This window comes from Haemorhous mexicanus, chromosome 1, assembly GCF_027477595.1.
Source record: "Haemorhous mexicanus isolate bHaeMex1 chromosome 1, bHaeMex1.pri, whole genome shotgun sequence".
Classification (NCBI taxonomy): Eukaryota; Metazoa; Chordata; class Aves; order Passeriformes; family Fringillidae; genus Haemorhous; species Haemorhous mexicanus.
The window spans coordinates 65,834,761-65,862,612 of record NC_082341.1 but is presented as its reverse complement, the minus strand read 5'-3'; the positions used below and the strand labels follow the sequence as shown (position 1 = coordinate 65,862,612).

Genomic DNA, 27,852 nt, shown 5'->3' with positions numbered 1-27,852 from the left:
GCCCAGGAAGGTTGCAAATGCCTATCCCTGGAAGTGTCCATCCAGGTTGGATGGAGCTCTTAGTAACCTGGTCTAGTGGAAGGTCATGGCAGCGGGTTGGAACTAAATGATGCCTTAGGTCCCTTCCAGCTCAGTTATTTTATCTAGAATTCATTTTGTGATTCTGTGATATGTTTCTATGATCTGTTACCAAATATAGTCTACATAATAAATACGGAATGCTTTACCAAGCATAAAAAAATCAAATTCTCTTTCAACTTGTTACAGTTGTGTGATTGTTTTGTAAAAAGTAGGGTTTTTTTCTTTTTTTTTTTCCTCCCCTGTTCTGATTTAGCAGGTATTGGTCATGTTAGCCTAAGACTTGTATTAAAATATGTCTTCCAAAAAACCAAAATCCCTCCTCATGTCCAAAATATTTCACTGTCAATGTAAAGTAAGGTTAGACTGAACCATATTGAGACTATAACTCTGCAGCTCCTCTAAATTCCTTTTGGCTCTGAAGGCCTCTAGGACTGTTTGACAAGATCTACCCCTCCCTCTGAAGAGGGGGCTAGAAATTGCATGTTCAGTCAGAAAAATGGTTATTCTGAAAGCAGTTTATGGAGTGAAACCCTTATTTTGTTTTAGTTATTGGGAAAGAAGGCAAACATTGTTTTGCCTTCACTTTTTGAGGCAAGATTTAGTTCAGCACTCAGTGGTGTTGTTCTGCGTGTCTGAAATGGGTGGAGTTTGGGTGAAGAGTAGTTCCACTGCAGCAGGAGTTTGGAGCTGGGTGTTATTTTTAGGGACAAGTAAAAGCTGATACCTGCCAACTGGTTTGCCATGTCGTGGAACCTGTGTTTTCAACCTGTGCACAATGTGTTGTGACAGCAGAACAGTATCTCATCATTAATTTACATGTCTGCACATGCACATAATTTGATCTGGAAGGCAAATAGCTCACAGCTGTGCAAAGGTTAAGATTGGCACTGTTCTTGTAGCAGCAGAAGATACTTGCCTGTCTTTGAAAGCCTTCCAATTCCAAAGCAAGAGTGGTTATCTTTTTGGAATGGAAAATAGTCATTAAATTGTTCGATAGATCAATTTGTACTCGCACAATGGGATGTTATTAATCTTATTTGGGACAGTTTCATGGACCTCTGGAAACATGAATAGAATGCTGCAGTGCCGTGGTTTGTATTTTAAGTACTTTGGGTTTAGATTTGCTATTGATTAGTTTTTTCCATTTGAAAATAAGTATTTTTGAGGTAAGGCTGAAAAAACAGTAATTGGAGGGCATATGCATCAAATACTGCATTTCATGACAGTAGAATTGTGCTGAATCATTTGAGCTGTTTTCAGGTACAATTTCTGTAGTAGTGGGATTTTTCATCAGTGTGTGGCTTAATTTTAAAGCCAGATCATCTTCACAAACAAACTTCAATGTACTGAAGGTACACGTGACCTTGTCAGGTTTATTTATAGTGGAAATACATACTTTGCAGCTCACTAACTGAATTCTTTTTCTTGCATACTTTAGATGGTGGGTTTATAGGGAAGCAGGGAAAAAGGGTGTGATCTCAGACGCTTGCTGATTTTTTTGTTTTTTGTGGTTTTTTTTTTTTTTTTTGTTACTTTCTGCACAAAGGTTCAGCTTAATGTTATCCTTCCCTCCTTCCCTTGCAAGTCACTTTTTATTCTCTTTCACTTGGGTAGGAATCTGACTAAAGGATAAATCAAGGAGGGAGAAGACAGGCTTGCTAAGAGACCCTGTCCTGGTGTAAGCTGAGGAAGGCTTGTGGTACTCGTATCCCACTGACGTCACCTTGCTAAATTCTGTCTTCAAGAAAGACACATGTTGTCATTGAACACCCATGACCATAAAGGACATTGTACCAGAAAAATGGGAGATGGTGGATTGCAGATTTGTTAACCCAGGAGCAGTCGGGCATGTGCCTGAAGGAGAGAATCCCCCTCCAAAGCTTTTGCTGTAACGTGTCCATGCTTTGCATGACATGAAGCAAGTGTGGAAAAACCCCCACCCTTAATCTGCTGAAGAACAGTATATCCATGGTGATTTTGACTATAGTTAAAACCAATTAAAACTATTCTAAAGTCATTCCTGCTTACCACATTTGCAGGCATAAAAAATCATCTGCTCCTAATTTTTTTAAAAAATTAAGAAATAGGCAAATGCACTCATGTTTTGGGATGTTTTTAATGACAAATGAACTGGGCAAAAATTTATGGACCACAGCAAATCTAGTTCTAAAATGAGACTCCATTATGGAGTGGGTCACCTTGCAGAGCAGTCCCCTCAGCCTGGCATATTTTTAATCACAAATTTTTATTTTTTTTTAATCCTAGATGATTTTACATTTTTAGGACTCGGTTTGTGCATTTGCTCTTTGGTGGAGCGTATTTTTAGTGTCTCTTAACTATGATGATTTCCTGGTAGCCGGATAAAGGTTGGAGTTCTGTGGAAACCTTTTCCCAAGCTGTTTCCTGTCACATTGGTTGGAAGCTGCCTCCTCTTCCTCCAGGTGCTGCATTAGTAACTGGAATCCTGCTGTATACAGGCACCTATTTTCTGTGGTTTGTTCTGATACTTATCCTTATCCTTTATATTCCAAGGATTTCAAGTAAGCTTTTTTTTTTTTTTTTTTTTTTTTTTAAAGAAAATTTTTAAGGTAAGCCAGCTTGTTGAAACTGCTTGCTGGGAAATGTTAAAAATTATCTCTCTGCACTGGTAAAACCTCTGCTTTTCTTGACTAGAGTTTTCATATTCTGATGCAATCTATTAAAACCCTACTTAGGTATTATCAAGAAGTACATACAGTCCTTTTTAATGACTGATTTTTTTGATTAAATTAATTTTAGTAAAACATTTCTTCATGAAAGTGCAGGCTTTTGAGAGTTGGTAGACAGTAAATCTCATTTGGAACAGTGGGGTTTTTTTCAAACACAGATGATCTTTCTGTCATTGAGCTAAATCCTGACTTCACATTCTAGTGAATCTGGACTTAGTTTTTTTAATTGTAATTATTTGAATATATATTTAGTAAAACCAAATTGCTTTGTAAAGAGACTATTAAATAAGGGTTTAAAAACACTGAGGACTTGTAGTTTTCACTTGTTTTCCTTTTCTGTGGAAGAAAGACTGTGTGCACCTAGATCCCTTTTCTGCTTTTTTTCCTTGAATTTTGCCAACACACTCTCCCCACCTGTCAGCAGACTATAGTGCAAGAGTGCTCTCTGCACATCCTCCCTTATAGCATCAGCATGTATTCTAAATTCTGTCAAGAATAATTTAAACGTTTTTGAGGGAAACTGCATCCTTTGAAGCACTCCCTGGTGTCTTGTCTTCCTTTGACATTTTTAGTTGAAAAGGTCTGTAACGAGGCAGTTTGCAGTAGAGGTTGCTAAGTCATAACGCACTCAGAAAGCTGCTTGGCTCTCTGCCTTCCATTGTCTGCTTTTATGATTTTACTGTTCTGATTTTTGAAGGGTTTTGGTTGTTCGGTGAGTAGCCAGCCTGCTGATAGGCTGTGACAATCTCACACGGCGCTCCCGCTGCCGAGTGATGATGTTACAGCCTGCATGGATGTGCAGCAGGGTGGACAAACGACCGGCTGGATGGGAGCCTGGTGCTTTGGGGGGGTCATTCCCTACCTGGGGGTGGGACCAGAAGCCAGAGCTCTATCCCAGAGGAGAAGATGGAGGGCTCTGCCACCAGGCTAGGAGATGACCCTGGCTCCGTGGAAAAGCCCTGGGGGTCCCACGGGCAGCGAGCCGGGTGCCAGCCTGCAGCACATCTGGCAGCAGGCAAGGCCACAGCACCCTGGGCCGTGTGAACGGGAATGTGGCCAGGAGTTCAAGGGAAGGGATTATCCTCTACCCAGCGTGTCTTTATGCCGTGGCCAATTTCAAGCTCTCCCAGCACAGGAGGAACATCAAAAACCAGCAGTGAGTTCAGGGAAGGGCTGCTTGAAGGATTGATATCTGTAGCAAAGGCAAAAAAAACCCCACAAAGAATGCGTGCATGCATTTTATGGTCTGGTTGGATGAGTCTACAAAAAGCAAATGAACTGTAGAGGGAGGAAAAAGGGGCTTTTTTTTCTGTTCTCTGTGTCTTTCTCTCTTTAGACCAGATGCATTTATGGGTTCTACACCACATGAGATGTAAAGTTACATAATAAATTAATTGAAGGGAAGTATGAAAGCACTGGTTGTGTATGAAAGCACCAAAAAACCATCCATTTGGACAACTTGGCATCTTTCATGTAGGGTCTAAGGTCTAGCCATGTAAACAGCCAGTGTTTTCAGTCGCTGATTTTTTTGGGTTTTTTTAATTTTAATTTTTTTTTTAAGTCAGTCTTCCAACTTATTTGGGAAATCTGTTGTGCATAGCTGGAAAATGTCTTAGATTAAAGCATTAAATGGTCACTTTGGTTGCATAGAACCTTTGGGTACTGCAGCAGAATTTTAATTTGTAGGAAGTGTCAGCCAGGCCTAGGAGTGATAGCAGGAAATGGTGTCCTCTACATTTGAACTGTATGGTTACAAGCTAATGTCCTTTTTTTCTTTGAAGTTTGGAATCTCCTGGTGTCTGGTTCAAACACTGAAGATAAGGGGCAGGGGAGTCAGGCTGTGGGCTGTACCTTGAGGCGAGCAGGGTGAGCCGTGGGGCTGTTCCTGGGTGTGGTGCAGAAGGCTGTCGAGTGTTCGCTGTTTTAGGAAAAAAATGTTAGTGTCTGTTCTCATAAAAGTCATAGCTGGTGGGGAATTAGTCATCTTTTATTTGGGTTATTGTGGCAACTCTTGTATGTCTGCGTCTAATTGTGCATTAGCATTTTCTGTGTAGTCTGTCTTTTTTTCTTTTCTGTGCACAGTGTGGTAGAGAAATAGGTGCCATTGCTAATTGAAAAGTACAGTTTTGGGGTGAAAGGAAAAATACAATAGTATTTTAAGTGTGCCAAGTCTCAGTTTGCATCCTGGGAGGAATTCATATGAGCAGTGTATGATGGCATATGGATGATACTCTTGTCTTTCTTGGAACTCCTTTGGTTCTGTCTCTTTTCAGTGTTTTATAAACTTCACTTGGCTTAGGGGAAACATAATTCTGAGTAGCTCTGTGAAAGAAACAATGCACCTGTTTTCTTTGGTTTCATGTTTGACGGTTGGCTTCACCTCCCATCCTTAGCATTTCTGACAACAAACAGAAAACCCAAATGCAGCAGTTTGGTTTTGCTTAGCCAAGCACCTCTTACTACACCTGGCAGGGTGTGAAATCGTGCAGCAAGGTTCTAGATGTTAACTCTCTATCTGACTTTGGAGAGCAAGTCTGTGACAGCTCTGCAGCTCGTGTGTTTACAGTTTCCTGTGGAACATGCCAGCACAGCAGGCAGCTGTTGCCATTCAGCTCTGGCCAGTGACAATTTCAACAGTTTACAGGACATTTTAGGCAAAACTTAAAAACAAAGAGCTCAGTGTCAAGAAAGAGATTGTATCAAGTCTCACTTGGATGCCATCTCTGTTTTGGGGTTAAAAATATCCTGAATTACCAATCTAGAGTGCAAAACTGTCAGACTATATTATGAGAGAGACAGAAAATTCCCATTGTCTGTGAGAGCCTCTGGCTTTTATTATTACAATTGAATAGCATTTCTGCATCATAGACAATGTTATTAATAATTGCTCATCATCCAGGACTGCAGTAAAGGAGTTGCTCCAGGGGACACAGAGTCATCGTACACCACAGTGTAATTGATAATAAAGACATGTTGCCTTCAGGGAAGATGCATTCCTTTTATACACTGATGTTTTGCTTCTGAAATCTCCTTTAAGAAAGAGATTTCTGCTTATTTACTGATGTTTTAATGACTATCTGGTGTGTCAGTCCAGTTTTTCTGGCTTCTTTTGGCATCAGCCACAGTTCAGTTGCTTCTGTGTATGATCTGTGACCTTGATGCAGGCAACAGAGTGAATTAACTGCTCTCTGATGTTTTGCTTGGTTTAATAAAACATGTTCTGCATTTGGGCAATAATCTCCATGATAGTAAATGCTTTTAATGAATGTCCGTGTTGTAGAATATCATTAACATAACATTTTTCCTGGAAGACTGACACAGTGCTTGTCCTAGAAAACCTCATGTGCCCTCAGCATTTATCCATGTGGATGCCATATTCCAGCTGTGTCTGTCTGGCATGGGAAAGCTTGGACATTTTTCACCCAGTGGTATTTGTTGGAGCTTTCCCTAATGGCCAGAACGGAACAGACCAGCAGCTCTTCTCGCCACCCCCGTCCCTTCCATCAGTAGCTCAGCCCTGGAAAATTCCTTTTTTATTGTAAGCAGAGCACTCATGACACCAGAAAAGTGAACAGAGAACTCTGGGTAAAGGGTTCCAGGTTATATATTCCTCCTGAAAAGCAGTTTTTCTGATGCATGTTCTGACAGTCTGGCTGCAGTCAGTGCTTCAATAGCAATTACATATTTTTATTCTAGAAGATGTTATTCTGCAATAAACAGCACATTTTTTTCCCCTTTGTCCAGTGTGGAGCAAAACTGAGGGGAAGGAGTTCCTCTAATGATACTCTGTCTAACATTTCCTAATTCTGTCTAATATTTCCTTTGCAGCATGTACATGTAGGATTCCTCATGGAATTTTTCCATTCTGTCTGGAGGCTGGCAAAACCAGAATCTCAGGCACACATGCACACACACACAGATGTCGTGCATGTGTATTTATATGTATGTACATACAAGTACATATATGTATCTTGCCACCTGCATTGTGGTGGAAATGTGCAGCAATATTCAAATGAAAAGTGTTGCTTTGGTGTGCATTAGGTGCATATGACTGCAGAAGCATCATTACCTCAGGTTCTTTAGGCCGGATTCTGAAATCCCAGTTGTTGATGGACAGTGCTCTCAGGTGTTCCTGTTTATACAGCTCTGGAAGTTTGCATCTTGCCTCAAGATAAATGGTTCTGACATCACTTTAATGTGAGGGTTATGCTGCCTAATATGGGATTCCCATCCTGGTTTAAAATACAGCTGTAACAGTCTGTCAGAATTTATTGCAGTAACAGTCTGTCAGAATTTATTCAAGTGGTTCTGTAGGTTTTAAAGGCTGAGAGTGGGGGATACACCTGCAATATTTGAATTTTCTGTTTGTTTTATGCTCAGCTGAACTCGATGCTGAACATGCACAGAAGGTTTTGGACATGGAGCACACCCAGCAGATGAAGCTGAAGGAGCGCCAGAAGTTCTTTGAAGAAGCCTTCCAGCAGGACATGGAGCAATACCTTTCCACAGGATACTTGCAGATAGCAGAGAGGAGAGGCAAGTTGTAAAATACCTTTTGGACAAACTCCCACCTTGGAGAGCATTGTTGAGCAGGCAGAGCCAGCAGTGCTTACAGAGGAAGCACAGCAAAAATGTCCAAATTCTTCCTCAGAAGAACTGGAACTTCAGATAAGCCTTTTTTGTGTCCCAGGGCTACTGGGATATCTTGGAAGATTAGTCAGGCTCTGCTCCTTGTCTGAGGGGATACAGAGCACTGAACTGCATCTGGAACAGCGTTTTTCTCTGCAGCTGAAGAGTGCATCTATGTAAAAATATGGGTGGAGACAGCTGCTTTGTCCACTGGAGTTCCAAAGCCTGGGATTTTCATTTGGCAAGGAGATGCCTCAGAAAATTTTGTAAAGTGCAGAGAAAAGTTCAGTGTAGCATTTCCAAGCAGTTCCCAGGTGGCAGCTATCCCCACTGGCTGTGATTAGGACACAGGAGGTCACATTAAGTGCTCTCCTTATTATCAAATGACAGAAGTCTGGCATCTGTGGACTGGTTAAAGCACAAGAATGCCAGATATTACAGGGAATTCTGTGTGGGAGGTTTCCATCTGTTAGGCCAAAATGCAGGGATTGTTGGACTGGTAAGGAAGCCAGTGGGAAATTAGGTATTCATGTGGCAGGAAAAAATGTAGATATTCTGCCCCTGCTCCAAGTGCAGTTCTGCTATCATTTGTAATGTCAGAGTGGGGAATACAGTCCAAGGTTTCCATTTCTCTGCCTGAGTGCTATAAATACTCATCTGCAAGATGCTCTGCATGGGTGGCTAAGGAAAGGTGGGATATGTGATATGTAAGTCTAAATTCATGGTCAGGGGAGGAACTGAGTTTGAGTCCCCTGCTTTCTGTTATAGGTTGCATTGTGGACTAAAAGTGGACATTGTCATGGGCTGGTCACACAGCTCTGTTAGAGTGTTAGGCTGCCTAACATTTGGAACTTCAGCTTTTTAGGATAATATGGAGCCTGAGTGTATCAAAGAAGCTGTTTTAATGAAAGATTTGGACCTGCAGTACATGTAAAACTGCAGAGCTATAGTGTATTTTAAAAAAAAAATTCCCCCAGTCAAATTACAGAATTTAATCTCCGTTTACCTATGAAGGCTTTCAATAATGTAATTGTTGCATTTTTTTAAACAAGTAAACTGTTCATCGTAATAGTTTGATACTATGCAGTAGATGGACTTCAGTCTGAGTGGCCCTGAACTTACTTGTTTCCTCTTTGCATGTTTTGCTGTTCAAGGAAGAAGATGCTCATCCAAGTATTTACTTCCCTTACAAATTGTCAGTACTGTATTGACAGTAATAAGTAATTTGCTCAAGTAATTAGTAATGTGAAATACCCATGCTGAGAGGAGATACTGGGCATGAGCCTGGGTTTTACAGACTACTGTCATTTCTTAGATTAACTGAGAGAAGAACAGTGCTCTCTGTTAACATTAATCCTGGTTTCTGAATCTCTATGGCCCGTTTATATTGACATTTACTGACTGTGTCCTTAAATGTGTTTGCTTTTCTCTAAAAAGACTTCTGGTTGAGAAAATTGAAAAGGAGTGTTCCAAAATGGAAAATTTCAATCCTTGTGCCTGAGTCCCATCTCAGCTTATTTCTGAGAAGGTTATGGCTATAAATACTGCTGCTAAAAATGTTTTGGTTTACAAAAGCAGTAATGGATGTTAGTTTCACAGCAAAGATTGCACAGAGTGCTCTTAGATTTGGGCTGAGGTTGCTGCTGAGCAGCTCCTGTGGGCGGGCTCCTTCCATTCCTAAGTTTAATTATTGCTGCTGCAGACAACTGGAGCAGCCTCTGGAGCCTTGATAGGCCATAACCTCATGTAGCTGATGGTCAGTTTGCTCATTGTGCTGTTTCTCCTGCAGAACCCATTGGAAGTATGTCTTCCATGGAGGTGAACGTGGACATGCTGGAGCAGATGGACCTGATGGACATGTCTGACCAGGAAGCACTCGACGTCTTTTTAAACTCAGGAAGCGAAGACAATAATGTGCTGTCTCCCATGCTGGGTATGGTACCTGTAGTGACAGCCTGCTTAGAGACAGTGATACTCCACCAGTTCTGCTCCCTTTTGTAATGGGTGATGTTATCTCCTAAAACATCACACTTGATGCAGATTGACTCTTCTTCATTAGTGCTTCTCAAAACATTAACATTTAGTTCCTGTACAGGGGAGTTGCTGCAAAACTGTGTGATAGTTCCAGACATTCTCATTTTTCTTACTGCAGCTCCCTGTTGTATTCATCACAGTCTGGATAGGTGATGTGTTACATACTGGCTTGAGGGGCATTTTTCCCAATATAGTTAATAGAGTTCATTTTGACAAACATCAAGAGAAAGCTTGCAGTATTTAGGCTTTTATTTTTAATACTGATTTTTTAAGAGTTTGTCCAGATTGTTGATTGTCAAACTTGGACCGGTTGTGTAATGCAAGATCATCTACGCTGAGAATTAGTGTGTCAATACTGGGTCTTTTACCTACCATGGAAGTGTTTTCCCAGTTAAAAACTTAAGTGGTAAAATGCCTTTCCTCAAAAGAGCTGAAATTATTTTTCTTGTGGGAAAGGAAATGAAGCTCCTTTAAAGGTCCTTTTGATATCTTCTGAAAATACAGATTCTTTATGGAAGTACTTAGAGTACTCCCTATGTAAAGGTGATTAACACCTGCTGTGAACATGAAAAGCTTGTGGTAAATGGTCAAGGCACACTTGACTGCTATAGGTTTAGGTTTTTGTGTATCATTGCAAAAACTGAATTGAGATGGGTGGTTTTGGATAGGCATCCACTTCATGCATTATTAAAGCTGATCATCGTTTGAGCTTGCCAGTAATTGCAGAATCTAGGACTGTTTTCCCCTTGCTGGCTGTTTGGCAGATGTTGGACCGAGAAGCTTTGTGTCTTAACACAGCAAACAGTCTCAGCTGGATTATCTAAGGAAGGGCAGAAACTACTTTTTTAACTAAGTAGATAAATGCATTAGCTTTTGAAAAAAAATATAGTCTTTCTTTATTTTATGCTGTAATCTAAATATTACAGCATATATTTATAATGTCTATACATGGACATACACTGCGATATAATGTACCTCTGCTGTAATAATGTTCCATTCCAACACTGCAACCTTACTGCAGTGTAAGCCTTGTGAATCTTGCTTTTGTGGTTCCAGACATTTTTTTCCCCTCTGATTAAGGGATTTTTGTGCTTGTTTTAAGAACCTGGCACCATTCTCATTTTCTGAGAATGAAGACTATTGCATATTTGGTATCAAACCAAATATGCAATAGTCTTCATTCTCAGAAAATGAGATTGGCTTAAAGGTAACTCTTTATTTTGCTGTCAGTGGAGAGAGAACTGGGTTGTCAGGGCAAGGTTTGTTTGACAATTGGCCTGAACACCACAAAATACAGGTAAGTTATTAAAATAACTGGTAAAAATGAGAATCAGCTCAAGACCTTGAAATGTTTTCGAATCTGCCTTGCTATAAACATTGCCAGCTTATGGACATTGGCTTCACAACATTTCATGACAGTAAGTTAAACTGCAAAATTGAGTTAGCTTTGTCACTCCTGAAAATGCCTCCTCTGTGTGTTGTCTAAATTGATCTAATGCATGCTGGTGTACACCACACAAGGCAGATTCTCTAAAATTTTTAGCATTTAAATATAACTCAGGTACTTGAGGAGCAGGCAGAGGCAGTGTGGTTTGAACTGCTGTGCAAACAGTCTGAGCAGAGGTAAGGTGTAGCTCAAATCCATCTGACCCTTCAGAGAAACTTCTGAATAAAATTTTTTAAGAGAATTTTCTCAACTGAAGCTGGGTGCTCTGACTATGGAGAAACACTTGTTAGGTATAGGAGAGAAGGAAAAAAGGGCTTTCTTTGGCAGATCACATAGAAAGTGTCTAGATGTTTCCTCATTTTAACTTTTTTGCTGTCCGGAATGGTCCAGGGAAGAGGAACTAATTTTGAAACCTGAACTCTCAAACTGCAAGCAAACACTGTTGCACTGTGTTACAAGTCTTTTTTGCACAGGATGTAGAGGAAGCAGAGTCTTAAAATCCCACTCCTGTGCACTTGAGCTGTGGTATAGCTCTACCAAAGGATTGCTTTCATGCTGAATTAAATTTGATTTGCTTTTGCATCTTCGTTTTTAGTCAAAACTGGTGATGCCTGTTATTGCCCACTTCCTAGTTGTTTGTTTGGTTTTAAATTTCCAATTTGTGTAGTTCTGTTACCCTGGGTTTATTGGGGGGTTTTCTTCTTGGTGTTTTGGGAAAGAAGGAAAACAGCCTGAAAGTGACTCCTTAAGCAGCGCTGAGCTGATGTTAATGTGTTGATTTCTCAACCCCCTTGCTGAGCCAGAGCTTGACTGTTGCTATTGTTGTTTTCCCACCTCTCAGGGCCCGACTCCAACACCTACGTGAACGAGATCAGTCTCCAGGTGCCGAGCCAGTCAGAGTTACGGCAGAAGCTCTGTTCCCTGTCCTCGACCTGCACCGACTCGGCCAGCCAGGACGCGAGCGAAGGAGAGTCTCCTGTCGTTCAGTCGGACGAAGAGGAGGTTCAAGTGGACACTGCCCTTGCTGCTGTAACTGAGAGAAAGGGTGCTTCAGATGGCAGTGATGAAAGTGACTCTCAAACTATTTGAATCTTAAAACCATATCCTTTAAGAATGACTTCTGAATGAATGAACAAGTGAATGAAGAGCTTGCCTGTGTAACAATTTGCTAACCAAGCGTAACAGCCAGATCTTTTTACTTAGTAATACTGCCTTTTTACAAAATTGCCAGTCATGTGGAGGTTGGTTTTTAAAGAAAAAATTATGCCTAAAGCACACACACTTTAACAGTAGTCTTGGGGCTCAGGGGAGCAGTAAAACTGTTGTATATACTATGTATAAGAAAATTTAAGGGGAAAGGTAGAAGTTACTTTGACCACTAACCTTTAAATGGCTGATTGGAAGTACTGAAGAGTTGATGTGTAATACTGAACCCAAATTGTTCCTTGCATGTTTTCAGCTGCTGCAACTGAAGATTTAGGATCCAAACCAAAATGAAAAGTTATTTTCTACTCTTTACTACCTACTGTCTGCCTCCTGCCTTTGTCTACTAATGCAGCAGTGTCTACTGTTCTCACACTCTTATTCAGGACCAACTTAGTTATAGGTGTTAAGGAAAAAATAAGAACCTGAGAAGGAGGAGAGATGCATATGGAAATGTTGCACTCCTTGTGTACTTACTCCTCTTTCAAGATAAAATAAAGAATTTCTATCCCAACCATGTCTTTTACTTGATTACACAGGTATTTTATCCATGACAAGTGAACAGAGGAGCCCAACTCAGGAAGAAAAGTGGTTATTAGGAGCACCAATGTAATGTGCTTTTCCATGGTAACATCTGTTTGACTACACTAGAGAGATAAACCTGAGTTAATTGCTAATTAAGTGCATGTATTTTAGAAACCTCAGGACCTATAGGCATCGTCTCATTCCCGTTTTTTCTGCAGTCGTTTTTCTCTCTGAACTTGAGGTCTGACCATGTCTAATGCCTGTTGCTTGTCAAGTCTCATGCTCTTATTTTCAGGGATCTGCTCTCCTTTGAGAAGGCTCCTGGCTCCTGCTCTTTCTGCACGGAGGGAAGGAATGTAATCAGAAACAGTGTAAGTAAAAGGATGAGCTGTGATGTAGATCCCTTCCAAAGACATGCCCTGATAAAGCCAATGGCTGGGAAGGGGGATGTCTCCTTCCTGCTTGCCAGCTGGGCAGTGGCCAGTTTCCTTAAGGATTCTCCTGTTAGCTGACAAAGTGTTGCCTGATCCCTGTCTGGGAAATGAAGGTTGGAAGGTCCCTACCTACAATTAATTTAGAGATTTACTATTCAGTAAGGCAGCTGTTGAAAGAAATTTATCTTGCAGGAGCTTCCTTTACTCTCGCTTTCCAGAAGACAGACAAAATGTCAAAAAAAGTTTTGTTTTTTTTATTAAACCTCGTAGTACAAACCTGGAAAGTAAACAAAAAACTGGCAATAAACAACATGAAGTCTTTCCTTACAAGGAAAGAGAGCAGAGCAGCGCTAATAAATTAAATGTCAAACTGTAAGCCATAGTCAGAAGTTTACTGTCAAGAGGGAAAAGTACACAGCAAGGCCATAAAAACCAGACAACCACATTTGAAAACACTTGACTCTGTTTATGTTATTGTTAAATATTCCAAAACAGTTCAGTCTTCTGCAACAACAATCAACAAATTGTATTATAGGACTTTCCTGACAGTCACCACTGGCAAGCTCAGTGCAATATGGGTAGCTACGGTATTGTTGAATTCAATTACGAAACAAAACAGTTTGTGAAAACATTTTCCCTTTTTTATTCCACACATACTGTACACACAACCAGAAAAGGGCAACAGCTACTCCATTATTATTTTTTGTTGTTGTTCAGTGATGTAAGCAGCACTTATAAATGTTACAAGAAAAACCCTGTAAGCATCCAATCCAACCGATGAAGAAAGTGAAACGTAAGGCTTTTCTTCATCTTGTCTCTCTGCCATCCCTCCCCCCACCCCAAGAAAAGGCTCAAGTATTTAAAAAAATTTACAGGCATATGTACAAAAGGTGTGATTTTTTTTTTTTTGTTACAACATGAAGAGAAAAAATAGACAAGATGAAAGCAAATGCATTTTCACATTCAAAAGAAATATGCAGACTTGCTAGTGGCTCTAAATGTGATCATAATAATGAAACAAATTCAAAACAAAATTAATGCTTGACTGTGTAAAGGTGTGAAAAACAGCAGTGGAATGGAAATGGAATGTTAGAAAGATTGCACGTCTATGACAAAAGAAGCACTTATGGCTTCAATCACTTTTTTTCTTTTTTTATCTTTTTTTTTTTTAAAGGATGCTATTGAAGGGTTTTTGATAAAGTAGCCAACAGCACCAAAAAATAACAGAATGGATTTCCTAATGAAATCAGGCACAGTTTTCCCTCACATAACTCCTCAAGGCAGGCAGTCGTTTTTCCTCTTTTTTTAAATTTTTTTTTCATTTTTAAAATTTTTTTTATTTTATTTTTTTTTATTTTTCCCCCTCAAAACAGATGCATAGTGATGTGCTGGTAAAAGAGAACATACTCCAAATCTCCTCCTTTTGCCTACAGTTAGGAAACAAAGTCCATCTTCAGCTGCCATAACCTCCCAAAGAAAGTGTGTATTCTCCAATTTAAAAAATTACAAAACTCATCTTGCTGTGACAGAATAAAAGACAGCCAAAGTAAAGCAATTTCTTTCAAGTTTTTGTCTCCTATCCCTTTTCTCTCTAGAAAAATCTGCTCACATGACCGGAGAACAAATTATAAAACACATCAAACTTTAACCTATTCAAAAAATGGGTTAAAAGCCTTTTTTCACAGTTACCAAAAAGGCTTTTTATTTTTTTCAGCCATAGGGACAATACAAATTAATATTTTATCAGCCCCTTGCCGGTTTTAAAACAGTGAACATACGGCAGTTTAAAAAAATCAGACTGCTGTATCTATCTATTCTAAGTACAAAAAAAAAAAAAATTTCAACAGTTTAATGCTAAAACAAAATTAGTTCTCTAAAACCAGAAGAAAATCTTCTTTAGAGCTAGTGCAAAGACAGCTTGTATTCTACAGCAAGTACTCCAAACTATGGTATAATAATTACAAAAAATATATATAAATTGACAAAATGAGAGTGTTGGCATCTTCAGGATTAACTTGAAGCACTTTTGGATGAACTGGAGGATGAAAGCCTAGATGATGGCACGTCCACTGTTGCTCTCTTACGAGGTCCTCTTTTTGGTGTAGGCTTGCTGATACAGTTCTCAATGCTGCCATTTTTACCAGATACTTTTCCACAGATTTGATTGACAAGACTGATTATTTGTTCCTGTTCAGGAAATGGGAAAAACAAAACACAAATTAGCATCTGCTCTTCCTCCAGAGTCACTTAAACACGAGTGCAGTGAAGTGCTTAGAAATGCTGGGAAGCCCATCTTAAAAAGCTGCTTGTAGCCAGTGCTGCTCTCCAAGCGCTGACGTGTCATTTCTCCCACTGCTCTGCTCTTTACCTTTGGGGCCAAGTCCCCTCACACCTAAAGACATGGAGCCTCAGCCCAGAACCCAGGCACAGTCTTAAGTCCCCATCTTGAATTCTGGGATTATTCATCATCACATTTGCTTGGAGCCATTACTGCACCTCTCCTCTGCATGTGCTCTGCAAGTCCGCCCTAAAGGATGATCATGCTGGACTGGAATTAAGTCCACTGAACTTCCAGTTACCAACAGAGGGAAGGTATTCCAAAGTATGGAAGTTACCACAGCATAACCAGTGAAAGCAAAGCCTCCTGTTCCATCCCAAAGCATCAAGTGGCTTCTTATGTTCTGTGGCACAGATTCATGGAATTCATACTGTAGGTTTCATCTGTGTCATCATGTTCCCTTTTTTGTTTTTTGGTTTTTTTACTTAAATCATAATAAAGTGCCTTCTTCCCACATCAAAACCCAACCAAACCAAACCCCCAAACCCAAGACCATTTTCCTCAGACCTCAGCAGGACAAAGGCAGAGTGAAGTGCCCTCCCCACTGTTGGGCACCCAGCCCTGGCTGCAGGGCGGTGTCATGCTCACCTCATCGTAGCGGTACATCATCTTCAGCCCCCGGCACGACTTCTGCTTCTCCACGTGCCGCAGGGCACACTCCAAGCAGAAGACAACATTTTCATTCTCCTGTACAACCTACATCAAAGAGCAGAGGTGGGGGGCAAGAAGTGCAGTTAAACTCCAAACTATTCTCCACACAGTATTCAGTTATGGCCTGAATTACTACACCTGGATTTTACGGCAAGGTTGTGGAAGGAGGTGTAAAGCACATTGTGAAATCATTCAGGATGTGCAATAGCTAGAAAGAAGCTCTTTTACAGTGCTAATGTTGGCAAATATATCTATAATTTTAAAAACCCCTCCACCAATAGTAATGAGGGCTTAATCCAAACAGTATATGCATTTATTAGCATCTCCTATGCAGTCCTAAAGATCTCCTGAAAGGAGTAGTTTCCCATTACTTAAAATGCTGCCTTGAACAAGGATATAATCAGCTTAGCTACAGGATTCCTTAACTACTGTCTTGTTCAGCAGTAGTGACATTTGCTCAGCTGGCTACCTGCCAGGCCTGCACACTCAGCTTGGAATTTAACAACCAAGTTGGGAGGTTTTTATGCACAACTACTGTTAAAGAGTGACACAGAAAAATCCTTCCCATTATTAAACTTACTCCAGAGCAAATGCACCAGAAGGTCCATTAAGAGGTTCTGGTTAGTATTATGTTTTTTTTTTTCAAAGAAACTCATTTTAAAGTTACTTCAAACTAATGCTACTTAAAAAGTGGTCTAAAGACATGTTAAACTCAGCATATTTTATCCTAGGGAGGGAAACAGCCACATCTGATTATATGCAGATACATTTAATTTCCAATAAAAACCAAACATCTATAACCAAAACAATCCCCAAAAGATGACAGAGAAAAAAACCTCCCAAACCCAAAGGACTAAATATGCACTGCATTATGTTTATCTGAATACCTGTTCTTAGGATTAAAATGGTATATAAGGTTGTGGAAGGGGCTTCTGGTATTTTTAATGACATTGCTGTGTCTTAAGGTGTTCTGGAAACAGGTCTAAGCCTGGAAGTGTCACCACAGTGGTCAGCACACCTTCAAAAGCCAGAAGCATTTCCCTCTTAAAAGAGAGCGTTTATTTTTGGGCTATTTTTGAACAGGCTGGCAAACAGCTTGATGGACGGGAAACATCTCCCCTGCAATTTGGCTGGCAGGGACATTGTATCAGCATGGGCTGTGGCTGCATGCCTGAGCTGTAGCTCATCCTGAGACCTGCTCTGTCACAACTTACTGCTGCTGGCAACCTGCAGGTGTCTTTGTTAGCCCTCCTAGTGCAGTGCAAACATCTCTTAGGTGTCTGAGGGCACTGGTTCATCCCTTCTGGCAGGGTGGGAAGCTGACACTGTTGTCTTCTGTCACCCTGACCAAGGCAGTAAATGCCACATCAACACCTCTGTGTCTTGCACGGAGTGCAGGACATGGCTCCGTGGCCACGTGCTGTCTCTCAAATGCCTACAGATCCCTGGAGTGCTAGAGCAGGGGGACAGTACCCCAGGAGTGACAAAGGATTGTACCCACCATGGAAAGATAGCACAGGTGCTGACAAATCTGACACCTCCTCTCTGACGTTTCCAACTGCAACCACTTTCGAGGCTTTTTCTTGCCATCCACGCCGGTGCTGCTGCTGTCGTGGCTGCCGTAGCGCGCCGAGGAGTGGAGACCGGCCTCGTACAGCTGCCGCCGCTGCCTCAGCTCCGTGTCCCTGTGAACGGGGGCACAGTCAGACACTGGCACTGCCTCCAGCCACCACAGAGCCACACACAGTCACCCCTTTACCCCGCTCATCACTGAAACCTGAGCTCCACACAGCAAAGCCCTGAGTGTTGTCAGAGGTTGGTGCCATTCCCTAGGCATGGCAGACACAGCCAGTGCCCGGGAAACGCTGCCTAATAGCAAAAGCTATCTCCAGATTTTAACAGCGACCACTGTATCAAGCCAATGGTTCTCAAACTGCTCCACAGAGAAGTGGGGACTGCCGAGGACTTCCTGGAGGTCGATGGTTGCTCGAGCCATGTGGAGAGTCGGGAGCTGTGGTTAACATGACTGTCATTCCTGAAGTTGCCAAAAGCCACCTTGAAGAAGAGGAGCCGTGGCTGTCAGGACTAACAGCCCCTTCATCAGGAGGCAGAGATGAACCAAGGACCTGCTGCCATAAGGTGCTTCAGGCAGGAAAGGGGGAGCAGGGCAAGTGACTATGCCAAAAGACGAAGGTCTTGCTGTACACCCAGGGAAAAAGAAGGAGATGTCAATAAAGGACAACCACCAAGCCCTCCGGCTGCCCTTCACCCGCGGCATCTCTAAGGCGGACAACACCTCCTGTGCTGAACTCTACAGCTTTAGGAGAGCAGGTTGGGTTGGAGCTGAGTGGAAGACAGCAAGTGTGGAGTGAGCCGAGCATATGGAAGGGGAGGATAAAAAAGTGCACCACCAGACATAGCTGAAGATGAGTGAAGAGCCAAGCTAAGCAAATGGCATGGGCAAACTGAGCAACCAAGGCATATCAGGAGAAGAAGCAGCAAGAGACACAACAAACAAGCAAAACAAAACAAAGGATAAAAAATATGTTCCACAGTGTTCCACTTCAGATGGCTTTTTTTGCCTTTTTTTTTAGATTTTTTTTTGTCTGGGCTTTTGTTTCCTATAACCAGCCACAGGAAGGATCCACATCCTCCAGTGAATTCCAACCTATGCGTAAGAACAAGTTTGAGAACCACTCTGATAAAGGTCGATGTGATGGTCTAAGAGCAAACACCAACATTTGTTTCGCCTTTTGTACTTGCAGACTTCCTCTTCAAGGGCAAAAAAAAAGGCACTTGAAAGTGGTTATTCCCCACAGGGGAGCCACCTGCAGGTAAAGCAGTCAGCACACCTCTTTGCATTTCTTTCTGAACACTAAACAACACACGGGCTGTTTTCCCCTTCAATATGTCACTGGAAATTTTCCAAATGAACATGCTAGTTAGTTAAATACAGTTTGTAGACTCCATTCATCAAAACTTTCTTGACATCTCGAGTATCAGTTGTCACAAACTTGAAAGATAGGTAGCAACTACATGGTAGGGAACAAAAGAGAAGATCATTACACAGGAAGCCAGGCAACATTATATTTTCTTTTCTCACCTATCTTAAGAGAAACCCTGAACAAGTGTCCTTAATACTGGAGAGGAAAAGGAGTGTGAAGTTTTACTCTTTAAAAAGCTGGAGTTCTAATGCCAGATGCGTGACCATGCATGCACAGCTGCTCTCGCTATTTAAAACCAAGACAACTTTCTGTATACAAAGGACCTTTTGCACCTGTAGTGTAACAGTCTTGATACTGAAGACAAGTGTCCTTGGTGCAAAACCCGCTACAGACATGGATTGGCAGTGACTACTGATGCCAGGAGGTTGAAAAACTCAAGGAAGGTGTTTAACTGCTTGGCACCACACAGTTCACAGAATGCATCAGGAAACCTCAACTCTCAGCACCAAGAATTAATAAAAACCCAGTGCAAACTGCAGTTTCAACTTTTTTAAGGTGTCTAAAGTAGGGAATTCTTAAGAGTTAAGACATCCTAACCATGGGCACTGTCACATCAGCTGCAACCAAGGAAGCTGCTTCTTCCATGTGTGCCTGTCTTCAGGTACATCTGCTGGGCTTTGGCTTGGATAAGTAGGGGCAAGGTGTGTCTGAAAGGATTACTTACGCCACGTCATCCACCTCTGGAGTCTGTCAAAACAAAAGAGGTAAGCAGGCCCCCAATTCATTACCTGAGCTCTCCCAGGAGCGATGATATTGTACTCAGAGTCGGTCCGTTTTCTTTTTTTGCTTCTGCTGTTGCAATCTGATAAAGCAACTTTTCCATTGAAAATGGTTTGGCTATACGGCGCCGCTTCATTTCCTGGGACAGGAGGAAATGGCCACATTAGTTCCCAGCAAATTTGAAAATAAAATGCTACCAAGAATTAATACAAAGTTAATTAATTAAATTTTTTATACTAATAAACTGAAGCAAAAAGTAGCCTTTTAAAACAACCACAAGTAAAATCTTTTCTTGGTCCCAGTTAAATGAAGTGTTTATGTTCCAATGACCTCAAAATTCTCTCCCTAAAAATTTTTCCAGTGGAGGGCAAGAGGAGAAACACCATCACTCAAGCTCAATAATACTGGATGGCTCAAAATACAAATAGTGTAAGATTTATACATATATACCTGCTTGAAACCCAGGACAGGTGTTACTTCATATCTTTTAAAACATAAAAAAACTTAGCAGAACAGGCAGATGCCAGGGAAAAGAGACAACAGGCAAAAGAGGGGGGTTCAGTTCTGCCTGTTACTGGTTCTTCTCTGTGAAAGCTTTTAAAGTTAAGTTAAGTTTTTCCCTCAATACAAACCAAATTATTTTGGTACCTTAAACTCTTTTGATAATCCTTAGGTAGGCAAATTCCTTGATTTAATGTGCAGGTGGGAAAAGTGCAGCATTTTCCCAGAACCTAGAGAGGTCTGTTTTGGCTTATGTAAAGTCAAGAGAGCTCAAATGAGCTAACACTGGGCTGCAATGTGACAGTGACATTTCTGGTTAGAGGTTAAACCTGCTGAAAACCTACTCAGTGCACACAACCCTGAAAACTTTATTCTTTACCTTAATTTTTTTTTTTTTACCCTGTTCTGAAACCCTAATTACACGCTCTGGGTATTTCTTTTTTCACAACCAATGTATCATAAAATTAATAATTGTTAATAGCACCCATTGTGTGCATTCAAGTGATAACTATCACATAAGATGAATAGCAGCCTTTGCTGACCAAAAAGGGTTCAAAAGAGGTTCAGAGGTAAGAAAAGTGTTCTTCAGAAGCCATTTGCTCTGCTAGACCCTGTGTGGGGTTGGAACAGCTGCACTGTTAGGAGTGGTATGGGAAGATTTTTCCATGTTAGGTTTGATTAGTCTGAGGCTGTGTACACAAGAACAGACTCCAATCCAGGGAAAAATTCTGCATAGGAAACACACAGAGCCAGAATATAGGGACACAGTGGGTGGCTGGACAAGAAAGCAAGGTCAGCTCCAGCTGGCTGACAGCTCAGGGACACCCTGAGCCCGAGCTGGGTTTAGCACAACTTGCTGTATCTCTGCATTTATCTGAATTTCTGAACCTAGGTACCTTTTTCTCTTCCATACAGTAGTGAAATACACAGGTAAGTATTTTACAACAGACTTGTACTGCTGCCTGATTATTTCTTTTAGTGACACATTTTTCCTTGTCACAGAAGTCAGTGAACATTCACATTATAATTGTCGTCAGCCTGGCACTTGTAATCTCTCTTGCTCTTGGTCATACATTTTCCAGGCTGAGTAGGACTCTTGTATTTAATGCACAGGCTAATTAATAATTTTAACCATTGATCTCTGCTGTGCTTTCTCTAGTTCCTCTACATTCCTTCTGTAATTAGGGGCTCTGAATTACACAAACCTCCAGGACTACATAGCGCCAGAGCAGTTTCTGCTTTGTTATCTATTCTCTCCTTCTAATTCTTAATATTCAATGTATTTTTGTTATGCCACTCCACAACACCTGACTGACAGCTCCACAGGAATCCAAAGACCTCTTTTCTCAGTAGCAAGAGCCCATCATTCAGAGCCCATCTCTCTGTCACATTAGGATTATGTTTTTAAATTTAAATTTAATATTTATCAACACTGAACTTCATGTACCATTTTCTCACTTGGATCACTCGGTATCATGAGATCTTTCTGTAACACTTCATAGCTCTAATTTTTGCTGCCCTTACTGTTAATATCCTCAGCGTAAAGGATTAGCTTTGCTATTAACTTCCCTTCCTAGGTGATTTATGGATACATTAAACTGTGTTAGAACAAACTCCTGAAGAATGCAGAAAGAGACCTCCTCCCTTCACGATAAAAACTGACCCATCCTCTGCTTTTCTTTAAATCAGTTATTTTTTTGGGGTGTGAACTTCACCTCTCAATTTATTTATGAGCTTTTTCTCCCAAAAATGCTCACAGACTCTCTCAACTGTAACTCCTGACCTTACCTACTTCCAAAAGTTTCAAGCTTGAGGCCATGACCTTGCTGGCAAAAGCCACCACGGTGGTTGCTCTGTTGTTATTTTTTTGTACATTTACTTCCACAGCAGTGGTTATTTAGCATTTTACTGCTCTTCCAAGGCTCTTAATCTCTGCTCTCCACCACAGCACAGCTCTTTCTAGTGAGGACATCAGGTACACTTCTGTAGGACCATGTTCCCTTTGGTTTCATCTGAAGGAGCCCCATGTGCTCAGGGTGGGACAGCTCTGTGACAGGAGCCAAGGAGTGGCTTTAAAAACACCTGTGGTGTTTTAAAGGCATGTTCCTCACCCCAGCTAAAACTGGAGGCAGGGAAATACTTGTCCAGCCCCTGCCAGCATCTTCCATGGATGGCCAGGGAGTGGTGTGCTAATACTACAGCTTTCCTATTTGGGAGATCAGTGCACAGGGACTGTGTCACTGGTAACAGAGTTAAACCTGGCTCATGGACTGTAAGCTCTCCCATGTGTGCAGCAGTGCTGCTCCAGCTGGAAGACTAACTCCATCTTTCCTATATACTTCTTCCTCTTCTATTACAATACCAGCTGAGTCTCTTCCCACACAATTTCTGGTTGGCCTTAAGAGCACCAAAGCCCTCCTTTAAAACCAGACATTCCCTCTTATTTCCAAACCTCTAACCCAGAGTGCCTTCATTTAGTCCAACATTCTATACTCCAGTTTCCTAAATGAGTTTCACTGACTTTGCCCAATGCCTTATTTAAAGCTATGGAGTTATCCCTTTACCACTCCAAACACACACTCTTCCACCACAATTCTAAATCTTCTTATCCTTACCTTAAAATTTCAAGAGCTCTTAGGGTGCTTTTTAAAACCAGCAACCTTGTTCCAAATATGGTCTAGTTTAAACCTGACTGTCCTCTTACACAGGTGTTTATATAAACTCTTTTATTCCAACAATTCTTCCAGAGGGCTTATAAGACTGAAATCAATGCCATTTCAGATGCAGAATTTAATTTTTTCATGTATTAAAGGAGATTGAGCAGTCATTCAATACAGAAATGAAACAACATCATTTTAGTAATATAAAGAGAGTCACTATAAAAAAATCAGGTCACAGTATCACAGGATGAAACCAAAGTTAATTTATCAAACGCTAAAAACTGTCAGTATTGCTGTGGAGAACGAACAGACAGAAGGTACAGTTGTTTATCAGAGAGTTCATTCAACAGTCCAAAAGGGGAATCTTGCCCATTACACACAACATCTCACCACCTCTGGGAAGCACTAACCTGGCCAGCATTGTGGCAAAGATGGCAAAGTGCCTTGTCAGAGTGGAGGAACCAAAGAATAATTTCCAAAATTAAAGGGAATTAAGAACATAAGACAGTTTGAGGACAGAAAGGGAAGGGGAAAAAAAGATAAATAAAAGAACAACACAATAGATGTTTCAAAAGTTATTTGGATATAAACATGTTATCTGTGGTTCTTGTAAAGCTTGTGAGAGCTGTGACTTCAATTTCCAAGGTAGGTTATCATAGACTGTAATCTGCTGGATTTTCAGTCAGCTTATATTTACCAAGTGCAAAGCTCTTACAAATTAATCAAAAGAAACTGTTCTTCAAAATTTGAGGCACCAAGAGCTGTTTAATTGCTGCATAGTGATTTCTGTCTCTTACAGGAGTAGCATTTTCACGATATCAAACAAGTGTTCAGTCGAGAGATAAATACAGCACATGGAGTTAATATAATCATGTACGTTCAGACAGGAAAGGTTAGCTCAGGTTCTTATACCTTACTTATAGATACACACAATTCCCCACCTTCCCCCAAAATAAATATATAATAAAATAACCTTTTATTTCAAACTAAGTTAATATACAGTTAGTATAACCAGGCTGGAAGAATTCCATTTACCCTAAAGAAGCAATCCCTAACTGTGGACATATTACAGTTAATTACTGAGTAACTTGGTCTGAAGCTGTAAAGGATAATTTACTAGTGGCTTAGCTATAAAACACTACCAAAATAGTATCTGTAACCCAGAGTGTATTTCAGAAGGTTGGGAATGCAATTAGTGACCTATATGCTTTGCCCAAGAACACAGAAACGTAGCCAGGATCATGATGACTGGACAAATCACCTGTTTCTGCAGGCAACCTGCCTCAGTCAGTTGTGTGAGAAGGGAATGGGAAGGTTATTTATTTACATCTAGTATTGGAGGGGTTGGTCAGTGAGCCTAAGGATTTTCAAGTTATTAAACTGAAATTGCCCTGATCAACAGCTTTTCCTGAATGAAGGGGCAGAGAAAAACAAGCAATACAGCTGTGAGTATTAACTGACTCTGCCTACCATAGGAGCTAACAAGCACAGTTATTCAGATATTTGCACCTGAGATTCTAATGGTTCTAGAAAACATCACTTTAAAAAAAATTAGTAAGCATAATACGATGTATAATCATTAGCTCTGAAGGGATTTTTGAAAAGCTTCCTTGCAAACTGGTCTGCAGGCACAACAATCTTCTGAATATTTTTATATATACACAAGTCTTTATCTGTCAGTTAACAACTCAGTCACTTTTCTGACAACACTGGATCGTCTTATGCCTTGCAGAATTTTTTCCTTTTTTTTTGTTTATTAAGTAGTCCAGAAAAACAGACGCTGTAGCACTACTGTCATAATGCTACCAAATCCTGGAATGTCTGCTGTCCTTTTAGATGGCAGGGCCGTGAATCCATTTTAACTCCTTTTCTCAACTTACCTTGGCTGTTTTAAAGCCCATACTTGTCCACTGGGTGGTAGCAAAGTGCACCGATTCGGAAACACTATAGCCACAACATACTTTGGACACAAAGGATCCAGGAAAACAGACAACAAACTGCCCGCTCTGCTGTACAGTACGGTGCACCCTGATCCCCTCCTTACACAAGACCTCTGGGGAGATCTGGAAAGACAGAGGAAAAAAAAAAGAGAGAGAGAGAGAAAAGAAGTCAGTGGGAACTTTCTTCCTGGCTGGGTGCTGCCACGCTGCTGCTCGTGGAGCAAAGCTGTGCTCTGTGAACAGCTCCGCTCCGGTGCCTTTCTCTCTCCCAGCCCGCACGCGCCGAACCTCAGCGTCTGCAGTGACAATTGCAGAAATGCCTCTCCTCAAACCAACAGCTTAAACTCCCCCGTGCCCAAGGACAGAACACTGTCTGCTCCTACAGAAAGCAACGCAGATCATTCAGCTTTCCATCTGATCTTTTCCGACTTGGCATTAAATCCATTGTGCTACTGCACTTCTGTGAGATGTTAACATGGGTAGCCAAGGGAGGGGTTTTTTGTTACGGGCTCCCCAATTTGTACTTAAATGCACTAAAAATAAATTGTTATCCAAAAGATAAACAAAGGAGGCAAAAATACTCAAGTATTAGATTTCTTCTATCCATGCTGGCATCATAAAATATCAGTCATGGCAGATGAATTGATTAAATCCTACTCCCTTTGTGAGGCTAAATACATTATAGACAGTATTAAAAATGGACATTTATTACACTTACATGTTTGTTTTTATATTAATACATAATAACAGCCTTGTTAGAAAAATACCATGTAGGTCAACACTGCAAACAGAAAGTAGCCCCCTCTGCATTGCTGCAGTGTAAGACCAAACCAAAATAAATCCCCAAGCAACCAGCCTCCTGATTAGCCTAGGGTTCTCAGATGGGAACACCTCTCCAGTGTTAACTTACCATTACATTACTTTCAAGCATTTCCAGCCCTGGAGTGCCATTGGCTTGCAGCAGGGTATGTACCACATCATCAAGTTTGTTCTCCTCCGCAGCAGGAATGCAATACCTGTTGTTTTGTCAGAGGAAAAGAGAAAGATTTACTGTGGAGTAAATAACAGTCCACAGCTACACAGTAACAGACAATTCAGACCAGCACGTTGATTAGAAGACAGAAATTCAACAAAGGGTTTCACACACAGTCTTTTGGTAAAACACCGAGGATTGAAGGGAAGCTGTTTATTCAGACTCAGTCTGAGCATGTTCAGCAAGTACTAGAAGACATAAAATCCCCAAACCAGACATGTGAAAACTCAGTCCTCTGTAGAGTCAGAGGAGAGAAACTAGCAACAGACTGGTTGTAATTTTAACAGCACCAAACCAGCTAATTATGGACAAATGTTTGCATCTTGTGAGCACCAATATATGTTATCTTTACCATAAAACACTGTATTTATTATCAACCAAAGGATCTTCACATTTAGTAACATTTTCTGTTTGTAACAGTCAAGAAATCACAACTTCCCTCTACTGTTAGTGCATGAAGTTGCCTAAAACCTTCTTGCCTTGCTTACTGAACAAAACCCACATCCCTGCTCTCCCTTCCAACAGAAGACCTTACTAAGAGCAGACAAAGTGGCAGGAAAGGTTTCAAACTCTGCAGGGAATCTGCCAAGCTGCACATTCTCCTCTGCTTAGAAGCCAAGGAAGCAGCTGTCCTCTTGTGCTCACTGCCAGCACTGCTCTCTCAGCAGAATGACAAGAAGTAACACAGGAGTCTCGAGTGGCTCTTAGAGCCACACATCCAGAGAACTGCTGTTTTTCTGGATGCAGGGAGGTGATGTGGTGACAACTGGTCACTGCTCTTGCCTGCAGCCTATCTGAGGGGTGATGCTCAGCCAAGTCAAAAGCATCTCCAGCTTTTCTCTTTAGGCAATGAGTCCATTTGCCCCCACACCAGGAACGAACACACACACACACACACACAAAGAGTTGTTTTTCCAAACTTGGAACAAGACAATGAAGCTGGAAAGATTTTTGGGGAACTGGTACAGTCTTCCTGCCATTCATCTGATCTCTCCAGCAACTTCATGAAGTGTTCTGCTGGCCTTACACACCTTGTCAGGGTACGTGCACTAACTCCGTGTGCATCACACAGGGCTATCCTGACTGAAGAGTCTTTTGGAGGCTGCAGTTCCTATGATCTGAACACCTCCTCACGGCTCACTCTACTGATGATGACTTTGATTCGTGTTTGTTGATCCTCAAGCCAAGAGGCAGAAGACATGACATTATCTGCTGTGGCTAATTGCAGCCACAGTAAGAGTTTCATGGAGCTGGTTGCCCAGGTGTATGAAGACCAACTCCTTACATGTATATTGACAATGGTCAGGACCTTGCTAAGAACTCCCAGGCTTATAGAGAGGTGAAGTAGAAGAACTTCATCTTGGATCAAGGCCAAACAGCAATTTTAAATGTATGCCATTTCTCAAATACTTTGATGCTAACAGTGACAGCTTCAGTACAGCTCCCCAAATGTGGTGTATCACTCTAGTTACAAGGATGAAAACATTTTAAATTTGAACCCAGATCATGGCAGAACCCACTCTTCTCTTTTAGAGTCAGAAAATATGGCTGGAACAGACAGAAGATTCAAGCACACAGTCCCGCACAAGACAGGCACAAAAAAATGCTTGGGAAGGTTGTGTGAAGAGGAGGGGCAGCACAGAAGTGCATGGAACTGAATACCTGGGGCATAGAGGGGAATGAGATCCTTTGCAACTGGTATATGCTCCAATTGCATTTCTCTGCAATTCCTGATGTACCTATAAAAGTAGGAAGTGAGCAGCCAGTGTAGACTTCTGAATGTCTTGGCAGAACAAGATTTCCTTCTCTCTTTTAATGGGCATTGAGGATCCCTCCAGAATAAAAAGGTCACTGACCTCTGCCCTGCATGCAAATTGATTTCTCCCCTGTTTAATCCGCAAGAGGTAAAATCTGAGAGATTAGAGAGTGATCTGAGCAATCTG

General features: G+C 41.2%; 2 protein-coding genes across 4 annotated transcripts in view; one reads left to right on the top strand and one right to left on the bottom strand.

Annotated features, from left to right (window-relative positions):
- DTNBP1 (dystrobrevin binding protein 1) overlaps positions 1-12,616 on the top strand; it is a 63,481-nt gene extending 50,865 nt beyond the window's left edge. For all 3 annotated transcript variants that reach the window (XM_059851866.1, XM_059851884.1, XM_059851874.1), the window contains 3 exons: positions 7,170-7,325; positions 9,208-9,351; positions 11,741-12,616. In XM_059851866.1, the coding sequence (XP_059707849.1) occupies positions 7,170-7,325; positions 9,208-9,351; positions 11,741-11,988 (548 nt within the window). In that variant the 3' untranslated portion in view covers positions 11,989-12,616. The remainder of the gene's footprint in view (positions 1-7,169; positions 7,326-9,207; positions 9,352-11,740) is intronic.
- A 678-nt stretch (positions 12,617-13,294) lies between these two features.
- JARID2 (jumonji and AT-rich interaction domain containing 2) overlaps positions 13,295-27,852 on the bottom strand; it is a 213,024-nt gene continuing 198,466 nt past the window's right edge. Inside the window, exons 13-18 of the mRNA XM_059851854.1 lie at positions 25,787-25,892; positions 24,817-24,999; positions 19,784-19,914; positions 17,552-17,735; positions 15,988-16,095; positions 13,295-15,248 (exon numbers count right to left, since the gene is read on the bottom strand). Coding sequence (XP_059707837.1) covers positions 15,072-15,248; positions 15,988-16,095; positions 17,552-17,735; positions 19,784-19,914; positions 24,817-24,999; positions 25,787-25,892 — 889 coding nt within the window. The 3' untranslated portion in view covers positions 13,295-15,071. The remainder of the gene's footprint in view (positions 15,249-15,987; positions 16,096-17,551; positions 17,736-19,783; positions 19,915-24,816; positions 25,000-25,786; positions 25,893-27,852) is intronic.